This window comes from Euprymna scolopes, chromosome 42 (genome assembly GCF_053919585.1).
Source record: "Euprymna scolopes isolate OS-2025 chromosome 42, ASM5391958v1, whole genome shotgun sequence".
NCBI classification, from domain to species: domain Eukaryota; kingdom Metazoa; phylum Mollusca; class Cephalopoda; order Sepiida; family Sepiolidae; genus Euprymna; species Euprymna scolopes.
The window spans coordinates 32,224,817-32,238,930 of record NC_136523.1 but is presented as its reverse complement, the minus strand read 5'-3'; the positions used below and the strand labels follow the sequence as shown (position 1 = coordinate 32,238,930).

Sequence of the window (14,114 nt, the reverse complement as noted above, 5' to 3'; positions counted from 1 at the left end):
AAAAAAATTAGAACTTGGCAGGCGTAAATTGACTTGAAGTGCTCGTATGTATGTGCAAATATACATTTATACATTAAACTTAGTTAAATATAAACGTTTATATATATATATATATATATATATATATATAATTATTCTAGGTTAAAAATATTCAAAGATAAAAGCCAATGAATTTTATGAGGCTCAATAATAAACAGCAATATATATATATATATATATATATATATATATATATATATATATATTAAGAGTTTGAATTATAATTTAAATGTAAAAGTCAACTATCATGGTTTACTTGTGCACTAAACAGAAACATTCCTTTCGAATGTACGCTCATCAGATCAAAGAGCCTCCTGTTTACTTCATATGTCAGGTCTTTCTGCTTGTGCGGTAAGAAAACTCATCAAATGCACTTGTGATGTTAGGTGTTAACTTTAGTCAAAATCGCTTGTTCCTTCTTTCATGAGATATTTTTGATTACCGATACTTATCAAAGACGTTCTGATACAAAACCTATCTAAGAACACTGTCAGGCACATGAAGTACATCTGTGTGAAATTACAAAACAAATCGGCCCAGTCGTTTAGGAATCCATAGGGAACAAACACATAGTTCCTGTTATATAATAGATTATTTTCAGAATCAAACAAAGCCGCAGTTCAAACAAACCATGAAATCCAAAAACCATATGTTCTTCGTTCACTGTATATTCTTATGCAACTTTCCAACTCAAATTTTAGCCTAATTTTAATCAGTCGCAAAAAAAAAAAAAAAAAAACTTTGCATAAATTGTAGCTGAACCTGTTGGCCAAGGCTAAACCTATGCCAACTGGTAGAGCAACAATTTCCAGCTACAACAACTCAACAAAAACTCTTATTTCATCTAAAACTAAATTGTTTGTACATGTACACGTATACACACACACAAACACGCATAAATATAAACTAGTCTACATATATACACACATACAAACCATCTCTCCATAAATACAAACATATATATATTTTATTCGAAAGTAAACAGTTACATTTGGTCGCTACAAACAGCCATTTGTTTCTGTCAATGAGAGTTCATCAAGCGACCCTGAACTATCTGACGCTTTTTGTCTTTTTCTTTAGCGTCAGATGGTTCAGGGTCGCCTGATGAAATCTCATTGACTGAAACAGATGGCTGTTTGTAGCGACCAAATGTAACTGTTTACCATCTTATAAATAAAAAAACATATTTTGCTCTTGTTATCGAGCACTATCTAACTACCTTGTTGTAATCATTAGTTAATACTTTTGAACATCTCAAGCCTGGATATATATATATATATATATATATATATATATATACTGTGCTAGAAAGTTACTTACACCTGAAAGTATCCTGTACAAGGCCACCATTTGCCCAGGTATAGAGTATTGTTGTCACATTTGGAATGGTGCATCTGCTAGTCTCTCCCTCCTGGACAGGGTTCAAAAGAGAGTCGCCAACTCAATTGGTCCTGAACTGTCAGCTAGGTTTCAACCTGTGTTCCATCGACAAAATGTTGCATCCCTCTGCTTGTTTTACAAGTATCTTAAGGTAGATGCTTCGAAAAATTACAAACCATTGTACTCCCTCGACATAAATACTCCCGTCAAACCTGACAAGCAGCAAAATTCCACCCCTACACAGTAGAGATCCCCAGATGCCAGGAAGCCTTCTACTCTAACAGTTCTTCCCTGGAATTGCTAGACTTTGGAATTTCCTTCTGAGTTCCTACTTCCCTGATTGTACTGACATGCAGAAGTTCAAGTGTAATGTAAACAGGCATCTTGCTGCTCAACTCCCTACATAGGATATCTTCAATTATGTCCCAGGTAGTAACCCCCTACATCAAAGTGGCACTGTGCCTTGTTTGGGGTGAAAATGTAATAATAATTTTTTTTTTTTTTTTAGTATTAGTGATGGGACGATTCCAGTATATGTTGAAGGGAGGGTCAGATTACACGTCCCTGTCATATCAAAGAGCCTACTGTTGATTTTATGTTGGGCTTTTCAGCTTGTGTGATAATAAAACTTCTCAAATGTTCTTATGATGTTAGGCTGTATAAGGTGTTCACTTGAGTGAAAATCACCTGCCTCTTCTTTCATCGGATTATTTTCGTTATCAATTATCAATACTTACTGAAGATATTCTGTTATGAAACCTATCTAAAAACACTGCCAGTTGCCATTCAACTAAAGAATAAGTAATCTTGTGACTCTCTTCCTCTGAATCTTGAGTCCAGATTGATTGGAAAGCAGAACCTGCTTACCGGAAATGATGCCAGGAATAGTCCACCATCAGATCTGTAGGGGTGTCACCCCAACAAAAAGTAACTTTATGTGTGTATGTGAGTGAGTTTGTTTTCTATGGACTTAAATTCAGCTGGGCCAAATTTTTGTAATTTCACACAAAGGTTACTTTATGTGCCTGGCAGTGTTTTTAGATAGTTTTTGTATCAGAATGTATTCAGTAAGTATTAATGCTTGAGTCTTATTATTTCTTTCAACATTTATACCATACATACATATTGAGTCTTATTATTTCTTTCAATATTTATACCATATTATTATTTCTTTCAACATTTATACCATAACACTTTTTTATAATAAAAGATAGATTAGTGATAGGACGATTCCAATATTTTCTCCGATTCCAATACAATTACTGATTTCAATTCTTTTAAAACTTTTAAATGTTTAGTTATAAAGTTTTCTTTTTTGTTTGGATCACCATGGAAACTTATGTAATATGCGCATACATTTTCGTTTGTGACGGTTGATCTATAAATTTCATCATTACTGCTAACAATAAATAACAAACATCAAACACACACAAAAAACATTTAAAAATTGTAAAAGTAGTTATCGTTGAAGGCTATTTCAATGCAGTTTGTAGGAAACACCGTGGACACAAGTTAGCATATAAAAGGTTAATGACAATATTAGAAGGAATTTTCAATAATTTTCAATTATATTATGTTTATTTACCAACATAATGTGTCGTACAAGATGGTATGTGTTGATGTCCCTAATTTTTTGAGAATAGTATCTCTTCTTCAGGGGGTAGGGGAATAAAAGACTTGTATAACTGTTTGGCAGGGCTTTGCTTTGTCAGTTTTATTTTTTATTTTTTTAATTTCTTTATTTCTGGAAGTCAATTTAAAAAATTGTTTTGGGCATCAGAAAATCTAAAATTTTTCTGATAACATGATTTTTCTACTTCCCAATTCTGATTAATCATCTTGCACTAATATTTAGCAATATAGTTTGTTATGGTTGTCTCTGAATGCTTAAGTGGAATCAAGGGAAAAATGCAGGAAATAATAAAAACAAATTAAATATTTTAAACAAAATTCTTTGTACCAATTTCATATATTTCTGAATTTTTTTTTGATGAGAATTGATAATCTAAATATCAATTTACTTGTTCTTACGTTCAGTGTCACAAAAAACATCATCGCAAACATTAATTAATGAAAAACGAATTACCTCCCTTTATAGTCACTCTTTATCAGTTAAAAATCATTAAAATAATTTCCTTTCAAGAAATTAAAAAAAAAAAGAAACAGGCTGTCTGTTTATGGTTTCAAATTGTGTATTCTATTTTATAGTTTAAACACAGTCATGCTGAAAGAAGGCTGTAAGTTTTTTTTTTTTTATTGTAGTTGCTTTTTAAAATTAAAAAAAAATTTGCAAGTGAATTGACATCCGTTCCTTTATAATTTATATAAAAAAAAAATTATTCAGAAAAAACCCAAAAAAAAACAATGTGTTGTGCATTGATTTTTCATTAAAAAATTTTTTTTTTTTTTAAATCAATTCTTTATAGCTATAAAAGGCTAAAAAAAATAATTTGCTAAAAAATTTGTTTTAAATTCGTCGTTATTTATTTTATTTTTTATTCATTTTATTATGTGTTTAAAAATTTTTAAACTACCGTGGAATTTCCACAGGTTCTGCTAGTTTGGATTATTTAGGTTATTCGAGCTAGTGTCATTTTCACATCTTGATCGATAAAACCTCCGATCTCCTTCAAGTGTATTTTATCTAACTCAAGAATCTTTCTATATAAGATATTCCAAAAGTAATGACTCCTACTTTTTTTTTTTGGTTTGTGGATCTTCCATGGTAGATGACACGATCAACTGTATGAGAAGCATTCCTATGTTTTTATTGTTTGCGGATCTTTCCTAGATAGAAGTCTTGAGTAATTCAAATTTTGAGTGTCGTTTGCACTGAAGAATGAACAGAAAGATTCCAGAGTTCAAAAAGATTCGCCTGAAGAAGTTCAAAGTTCGACCAAAACGTATGAATTTAGTAAAAAACAAAACAAAAAACTAACCTATATTTTATAAACCAACGACGGTAAAGCAAAATGGAAGATGTTGATACTCACCGAGGCTTCCTTGAAGAGAAGAGGATTGATATTAGTTGAGATAATGGCAGTAGGGAGCTTCTCCAACCAATTCATAGTACCGAATATTGCCATCTCCCTGGAGATAAAAACAAGGAAATAGAAAGTGACACAGAAACAATAAATTGTTAACGGAAAACATTTAATTCTGACTTAGAAACAACTGCATCTTGCAACGCATGAGGCAGTCCAAGAATACCATTGTTTTTGATCTGAAGTCAGATACACTGTGATCTTCCAGTTTCATTCCGTTGCAATCAAATCTCTTGTCTATTTGCTTCCACTTTATGGTAATTCTGACTTAGGAACTCATGCATCTTGCAACGCATAAGGCAGTTGAGGGATACCACCGTTTTTGATTTGAAGTCAGATCCACAGCAACCCTCTTTCCCATCAGGAGTCCGTTAGAACACTTAGTTGGCAATTCTCTCTGGGGACAATCTTAGGCTATGTTTGAGCTAGCGTAGATGTCGTTTAAAGATTACTGATGATGCTATCTGTTGGTTAATGTGACTAATCTAATTTCCTATCTTGGCTGATTTTAAGATGTCACGTTTCACTCCCATATAGCAATGTGAACGAGACGTTGCAGTTATAAAATCTTTGAACGTAAATTTTTTGTTTCTTCAAATCTTGCAGAGTTGATTAAATGCTTATGAGGATACGCCTTATCCTGCACCGCAACTCATAGTTCATATTGTCTCCCCATTAATGTAGGTGGAGTTGTCAAATATAGTGATTTCTTTTTTTGGTCGATAAAAACGTTTCTAAGTTGCGGATGTGTCCTAGAAAGCAAGTTTGTTTTTTGTTCAGTGTGACTGTCCGAATGGAAGAGAGCATGATATGAAACTTGATATGAACGCAAATAAAAACTGAAAAAAAAAAAATAATGTTGGTACTTTGCAAAGATGTTACCACGCTGAAATAATGTTATTATATAGAAACCCATTCTTAAAATAGGGAGGGTGTTTTTTTTTTTTTTTTTTATAACTATTCAGTAATTTCACCTAACAATTTAATAAACAAAAATACTGTAAAACTTTAATTTAACTTAAAAAAAAAAAAAAAAAAAAAAAATAGCACGGTAACTTCTCTGCATAAGCACCAAAATGTTTATAATTTTAATAACATTTTCAAAAATTAAAATCTATTTTTTTTTTTTTTTTTTTTTTCTGTTTTTGGCGACTGTTTCAGTCGGCGTCGTGTCAAAGACTCGAGGATGAAGAATGGTTCCATGGTGTGCTTCCACGGGAAGAAGTTCAGCGACTTCTTGTCAATGACGGTGATTATCTTGTACGTGAGAGTAAAAACAAGAAAACGAATGAAGTTGTTTACGTCCTCTCTGTGTATTGGAACGGCCATAAACATTTTATCATTCAAACAGAAGAGGTACGTATGCGTTTCATTCTTTTATTGTCTTCTGCAAATTGTAGACCACTTCCATTGTCTTCCCCAACATATCTCTCCCAACCGGCTCGCACAACATGCCAACTGTTCATACTTTAATTTAGGCGTGCACACTTCTCATTGGTCAAATTAACTCGATAATGATTGTTTGGCTAAATTGTCATGACGGAACGGTTTTTTGCTACCCGCCCCCATCGCAAACCTTAGGAAATAATTGACTGTTTTTTCTAATTTTCACATATTATTCGACCAAGACATCACCGTTTCAGATGGTATCAGTTTTTTTTTTTACAAGGAGGTCACCACTTATCAAGGCCCGGAAGCCACTCAAGGATAAGGGTTATTGCATGTACAGTACGTTGTACGTTAGTGTTGGGATTTCATAAAGTGTCTACTTAAAGGGGCGGTTCATCAGGAATTTATTTACGTTTGACCCTGGTCTGATGCCACTGAGTAAAGTTTTAGGCAGACAAACATACATACATACATTTAAACACAGGTGCGATTTATATATAGATGATATTAAATTATGACTCAAACTAATTGTTTTACTTTCCAACATTCTGTTTTTTTAATCGAAACATTTTCTCTGAATGTTTCTTATTTCATAACATCTACATCTCTATACGACAACAATAATAATCACTTCGGTGACTTGGTAATGACTGGCAGTCCCATAATACAAAAATAACCTTCTAATATTTTTCTAAATATACATTACACACAATGCTTCAAGTAAACTACATCTCATTATTTATTTTTAAATTTTTTTGTTTGATTTTAGGGTGGATGGCGTCTTGAAGGCCCTGTATTTCCGACCATCCAGCATCTTCTCTCACACCAGATTATGAAGGGTCAACCTGTCACCAATAAGTCGCAAGCTATCCTGAAGAATCCCATCCTGCGTGAACCATGGGAATTAAAGAACGATGACATTTTACTCGAGATGAAGATTGGCAATGTTAGTATTCAAAAAAATTTTTTTTCATCGTTTTTAGTCTTCAATAATATTCTACATGTAATCATTTCCGCATTTATAATTATTGAGCTCTACTATGTGGACTATAGACATTTGGAGAGTAATTGTCTGTATTTTTGAGATGAGGTGTTTTCATTGATTGAGATTGGCGGACTGACTTCCTCATCTTGGTTGTTATAGTCACAATGTTTCGGCCGTTCATCAGGCGTTCGGCTTCATCAGGTGTTTTGTATCGAACTGGGGAACCGCTTGTTAGGAGTCTTGAACCCAACCCTTTATTATTATTATGGGGGTACCGTGTTCGGACTCCAGCTAGGCTCTGGGACGTAGTTGCTGATTCTCTGTTTTGAATGTTACTTTTTTCACTGCCTTCATTCAGGATTGAACTCAGCACCTTTGGGTAACTGTAAACTTTGATACGTCTAGGACAACTCGGCCATATGTCACTAGGACAATTCTTAGTTGGTTTTTGTTAATGTTAAACCTATGTTGTTATTCAAGGTTTTCTCTATCTATTGGAGAGTATGGCAAAAGCGGAAAGTGATTTTGAGCTAGAAACACGTGTTCAAACAAAGTGTGATAGTTCTCTACACTCTAAATAAATCATGTGTCAGTATTTGACATCGTAACAATTTCCGATTTTAACTTTTTCTTTAGCTTCGTAGTTACATGTACAACAAAAATATTACTATAATATATATGAGTTACCGTTGTCATTATCGTAAAAATTAGAGTAATATACTATATCTTTGCTGTAATCTTTTTGTAAATTTCTTGAGTGCCACGCATTCTAATACAACATTCAGTTTCTGCTTGCATCCATTATCCCCAGAAAAAAATGAATTTTTATGAAATACTGAATTTACTGATGACCCACATCCCCGTGGGTATTTCAGTCTAAGCAAGATGGCAGCAATGCCTAGTACTTCCAAATATCTTAATTCAACGCTTATTTTCATTTATCGAATCCGTTATTACTTGACCACTGGTAACTGGCAGTGTTGGGTTTGTTTTACTGTACACATAGATTCGAAAAAATTGTCAAAAAACAAATATATAACAAATAAATGTTATCAAAGGCAAGATAAGCTACTTTTCTACTGAACTGGATATGTTTTTAGTGTTTATATTTAATGTAAGGTGTTTATTCAACTCGAAAAACATACAGTGTTTACCGATGTATTGGAAAATTTTAAATAGCAGCCGACCCTCTCTTTAAGGCGGTAAGTTTGGGAAAATGAGTTATAAATAAAAAAACAGACAAAATACTGTTAGAAACTCGCTCAATATATGTTACCGTGACATAGGCTGATATATATTCGGCGGGTTTTTAACAGTATTTTGACTGGTTTTTTATTTATAACTCATTTTCCCAAACTTACCGTCTCTGAGAGAGAGTTGGCCGCCATTTTGAATTTTCCAATACGTCGGTAAACACTGTATGTTTTTCGAGCTGAATGAACATGTTACATTAAATATAAACACTAAAAACATATCCAGTTGGGTAGAAAAGTAACTTATCTTATCTTTGATAACATTTATTTGTTCTATATTTGTTTTGTGACAACTTTTTTGAATCTGTGTGTACAGTAAAACAAACCTGAAATGTTAGTATTTTTTTTTGTTTAGTTGCATCATCTTTGGTTCTTCATTATTAATCGACCACCGAGAAGCTGGTAATTAGTTCTCTTCTTGCTATTTTGGTATCTACTTTTTCAGTATTTTCATATTTCTCTTAATTATCAGGTTCTTGCATAAGTTCCCGCCGTTCATAAAAAACTTTTTGTTCTAAAACATGTTTTGATATTTAGCAAAGTGTTAAATATCATTAGAAAACACGTATTCTAATCTACAAGATAATGGTCATCAATTTTTGCTCATATGTGAAACATTAAAAAAAACAAAACATTGTTAATGTCCGTTTCGGTGGAGAAAAAAAGTCCGCTGATGTCAGTTCACTGATACGAATTCAGAATAGGGGCATGTGAACGAGAAAAAGTGAAAGCAGTTCAGGGAGACGTCTCCTACAGGAGAACCAAAGAAAGCTTAATTTAAAGTAGCATTTTCGTTGGTCTGTCACACTTACACTGCAAAGATTGTTAAATCACTAAACACAAAGAATGAACTGGCACACCTTAAATATCCGTACCTCTTCTATTACCATCTTCTAAACCGACCCTCCCCCATGACGAATGCAATTATTTCATTACAAAGACGTTTGAATGATGTAAGTTAGTAAAAAGAGAATTGAGATCAAATTTAGATATGAAAAGCATGTGTTCTCTTCTACAAGATAATCGTCATCGATTTTTGCTCATATAATTTTTCTCGTTTTTCAGAACCGTCAAATAGATTGTCAAGTAGATAAAAAATCACCTCCTTCTTTTCGACTTTAATTCAGGTCAAAAAACGAGTGAAGTGACCAAGGATATTTGTGCTGTATAGGGAGAAAACGCTATAGCTGAGAGAACTGTTCAACATTGGTTTACCAGATTCAAACACAGTAATTTTGACCTCCGTGATGCTCCTCATTCCAGAAGACGAATCCAGATAGCTCAAGACTAACTCAGGGTTCTTTTAAAGAAAGATGGCTATCAGACATGTTAAGAATTCGGTGAAAAGATGAAGTATGATTTTGCAACAATTTCACGGCACCTTCAGTCGATGGGATCCACACATATGTGAATCCCCTATATACCAAATTTCAAGTCTGTAGATTAAAAATTTGTTGAGTATGTAGGTTGAGAAGTGTCCTCACACACACACACATTCTTAATTTTGTATATAGATAATATTTATTGAAATTAATTTATCACTTATTTCATTAAGTTGGAAAAATAAGTTTAAGAAATAAATGACTCTCTCTTTCTCCCAAGAAAATCTCTCTAAATAAAACCTAGAAAGACTCTCAACAAACGTCTCCTTGTGTCTTTCTTTAATTACTGCATAAAAAAGGAGTCTTATTATCACTAGACGAAACAGCGACGGCGAAAAGAAACAACTATAAAATAGATTATCAATCGATCTGGTCAAACTTCTTGCCTCTGACTCTCTTCAGATTTCCCTGTCTTCCATCAGCTACCTCAGATCTTAAGGATCACAGTTGGCGTCATGTGCAATTTACTGGATGTACGTGGATCTCGGTCGTCTTATGCTTGTGTATCTGTGTTGTGGAGTCCACAGCAATACATTTCTCACTAGCACTTGCTTGCTCCTCTGGCAGTTATAGATGGCACTCTCTGAGGGTAGTAGATATGGCAGGTAGGTTGCCATAAAGTTGCTGCTTCATGAAATGATATAGCCAAGTGAGATATCGTTTTTACATCACTCTTGGTAACAGGTTATAGCTAGTTAAGTGTTTTTTATGAAAGTCCAGCAAGGGGGGGGGGCATAGATTGGAGCTCAGACGAACACTTGCCATGAAAATAACGATAGAGCAGAGACAGGCTCGCAATGTCTCTTCTGTGGAAAAGAAGTTGCAGGAAAGGGAAAAGGGACATTATTTAGGTTTCGAAGCCAGTTTTGAATTCTATATAACCAAGATAGGGCAAGTTGAATAGCTTCTGCCCAGATGTTGCAACAGTATTCCATTTTATACATACAGAAGATTGTGTTGGCAGTGAAATACCTACTGGAGCGATAGAATGATCCAACCATTTTTTCCAGCAATCTTGGCAACAGATTTGATGCATGTGTTCCGTTTCAGATCATGAGTGAAGGTCAGTCCTAGTATTCTTTCTGTTTTCTCATCGCAGAATTAATAGTAATTTAAAAAAAAACTTTTTCTTTTCAGGGTAATTTTGGTAATTTAAAAAATTTTTTTTTTTTTTTCAGGGTAATTTTGGCGAAGTGTACAAAGGGAAATATCAACCGAAAAACATGACGGTGGCCGTAAAAACATGTAAAGACAGCCTGACTGAAGAGCAACGCAAAACTTTTCTCCAGGAAGGCCGGATATTGAAGCAGTATGACCACCCAAACATTGTGAAATTTATTGGCATTGCTGCACAACGGAAACCCGTGATGATTGTAATGGAATTTGTAGCAGGTCAGTCAGTGCAAAACAATTTTTTTTTCTCACCAAAACGCATCTCACCATGGTTGCGCTTCTCCCCAACTAGATGTTTCTGTCTCTCTTGCTATGCGTATGTTTAAATCTCTCTCAAAACCCAGCAAAACATTCCAATCGTTATGCTCAAAACACTTCAACCAAAACTAGCTTTCATACAAAGTTGTTTAAACGTTCCATCCATCCATAGCCCTTGAGCCCCCTGGAGGGGCATAGGCCATCTACAACTTTTGTAGATGTTTTTGTAGCGAGGAGTTCTTTTTACAGGGTGAGAGTGCTGGCCCCACGCCCAACCTTCCCAGAAGGTACATACACGCCTAGCCTTCCCAAATGGTCACCCATCTGGTACTGGCCAGGCTCAACGTTGCTTAACTTCAGTGATCTGGCGAGAATCCGGTATGTCAACGTGATTGTGCCGTACTTGTTTAAATGTTGCTTAAAGGAAAAATGCTTCCCAACACCTTGGAAAATTTTGTCAGTCTGTATTGTAAAAATTCTGGAGATCAGTCATCTGCCTCTCAGTACAGACCAATCAGTTTCCTGTGCATTATGAGTAAGTTGCTGGAATCTGTGATAAATAGAAAAGTAGTCAACCAACTCAACAAAAAATAACCTGCTCAGTGACATACAATATGGTTTCCAGTTAATGTGCCAACTGTAATATCACATAGGATTAGTTAGTATCTTCACTGGAGCTTCATTTCTAGAGCAATTGCTCTTGACATATCAAAGGATTTTGATAAAGTATGGCATAAAGGTCTACTTCAGAAGATTTTCAGCTACAGAATATTTGGAAATGTCCTCAACCATTAAATCCTTTATCTTTGATGAGTTTATAATAGTTGTCATAATATGCATCTTTTAATGCATCTAAAACCAAGCTCCCATCTTTACATCATCAATGCTCTGATCCCCGTCTGGCATCAATTGAAATGGATGGCTCTTGTCTTGGGGAGTCTCCATGTTTTGACAAGTTTCTGGGATTGACCTTTACTCCTAATCTGAAATGGAACACATACATCAAATCTGTTGTCAAGGTCACTGGGAAAATAGTGGGATCTTTCTACTGCTCCAGAAGATATCTCACTACTGATGCAATTCTCTATCTGTATAAAAGCCAAGTATGTCCAAGGATGGAGTACTGCTGCCACATCTGGCAGAAGCTGCTAAAAACAGCCTATCCTGCCTTGACAGAGTACAAAATAGACTTTATGACTTTTAGTGGGGATGCCTTTTTCTCTTCCCTGCAACCTCTCTTCTACAGAAGAGACGTTGCGAGCCTGTCTTTGTTTTATCGTTATTTCTATGGCAAGTGCTCGTCTGAGCTCCAATCTCTGGTCCACCTCGACAATTTTTCATGATAAACACCTGTCTAGCTGAAACCACTGTCAATAATTTTCCCCACTCTTTATCTGTGCCTAAATCAAAATGTAGATTCCATGAACAAAGCTTCTTTCTTAGAAGTGCGCGCCTGTGGAACTCTCTTCTGTTTGCCTGTTTCCCACCTGACTACAACCTGGATGTCTTCAAGTCCAACATAAACAAATTCCTGATAAACCGCCCCCTTAAGTAAGACACTTTATAAAATCTGTAATACTAACGATTACTACGATACTATTCCATTGATTACTGTACATGCAATAACCCTTATCCCCGAGTGGCTTCTGGGCCTTGATAAGTGGTGACCACCATGTAAAAAAAAAAAAAAATCAACGTTAACATCCCTCACGGTTTCATTCTTCTGGGCCCAACTTTCTTCCTGATCTTCATTTAATGGTCTCCCAGATCACATTCTTGGATCAGACATGCAGACGATACTACCATCTGTAGCAACACTTTAAAAGCCAGCAATGGCCAAGATATTTCTGATTCTCTCGCTCCTGACCTTGAGCACGTGGTACAATGGGGAAAAAGGTGGTTGGTTAATTTTAATCTAAACCAAGCTTCTCTCTTTTCATCACTAACACTCTGGTCCCCAATTGTAATGAATGGCAGGTGCTCGTCTGAACTCCAATCTCTGGTCCCCCCTTGCCCCAATCTTTTACAAAAAACACCCGTCTAGCTGAATCCACTGTCAAAAACTTTCCCCACTCTTTATCTATGCCTAAATCAAAACGTAGATTCTATGAACAAAGCTTCTTTCTTAGAACTACACGCCTGTGGAACTCTGTTCCGTCTGCCTGCTTCCTTCCTGACTACAACTTGGATGTCTTCAAGTCCAATGTAAACAAATTCCTGATGAACCGCCCCCTTAAGTAGACACTTTAAATATCCACACTAACGTACTGTACTTACAATATTCGGTACAAGATCGAAGTGTAGTATCTGTTCTTCGGGTGCTGCACTTCTGTTTCTTGTTCTCTTTCGGTGGAGGAGAAATCCTTCACGACTGAGACAATTTTTATTTTTGTACCTTTTCTCCACATTAAAAAACAACCCTGGTGTCTAACTCTGTCCTGTGGGGAGGCATAGTAAATAGGTACAATAACCCTTATCCCTGAGTGGCTTCCGGGCCTTGATAAGTGGTGGCCACCTTGTAAAAAAAAAAAAAAATGGCTCCTGTGTCAAAGAAACTCCCTGCTTTGACAAGTTTCTTGAACTGACCTTCACTCCTAATTTGAAATGAAACACATACATCAAATTTGTAGCCAGGACCGCCAGTAAATTGTACTGTTTTAGTAGGTATCTCTCTGTCGATGCAGTCCTCTACCTGTATAAGAGCCAAGATGGAGTACGGATGGGGAGAAGCTACTCAGAGCATCCTTTCCTGCCTGGGATAGGGTTCAAAACTGACTTTGAAATCTAGTGGCCGACGGTCTTTTTCTTCTTTGCTATCTCTTTCTCATAGAAGAGACTTTGTGACCCTCTCTCTGCTCTACCGTTATTTTCATGGCAGTTGCTTGACTGAGCCTCACTCCATGGTCCCCCCCCGTCCCTTGTAAAGCATTTGCGACAAACACACGACTAGCTACAACCACTATCATCAGTTTCTTTTATGCTAAAACTAAACGAGAATTGCATGAATAGTTTCTTTCCTAGAACTGCTTGTCTGCAAAACAAAATGCCATTTCCACCATTACTGATCATCATGGTATTAACCCTTGTTCTAAAGTCGCCTCTTGATAAGCAGTGACTATATTGTAACAAAAATCTAAAAACATAATTTAAAAAAAATGTGTATGTTTAAATCACTCTCACACCAGATGTATACATATGTCTCTCTTTCATA

At 35.4% G+C, this 14,114-nt stretch overlaps 1 protein-coding gene across 6 annotated transcripts in view; it reads left to right on the top strand.

The window, feature by feature from the left end:
- Positions 1 to 14,114, top strand: part of LOC145266997 (tyrosine-protein kinase Fer-like) — a 306,724-nt gene that overhangs the window by 273,230 nt on the left and 19,380 nt on the right. For all 6 annotated transcript variants that reach the window (XM_080122897.1, XM_080122896.1, XM_080122895.1 and 3 more), the window contains 3 exons: positions 5,625 to 5,819; positions 6,622 to 6,798; positions 10,651 to 10,864. In XM_080122897.1, coding sequence (XP_079979023.1) covers positions 5,625 to 5,819; positions 6,622 to 6,798; positions 10,651 to 10,864 — 586 coding nt within the window. The remainder of the gene's footprint in view (positions 1 to 5,624; positions 5,820 to 6,621; positions 6,799 to 10,650; positions 10,865 to 14,114) is intronic.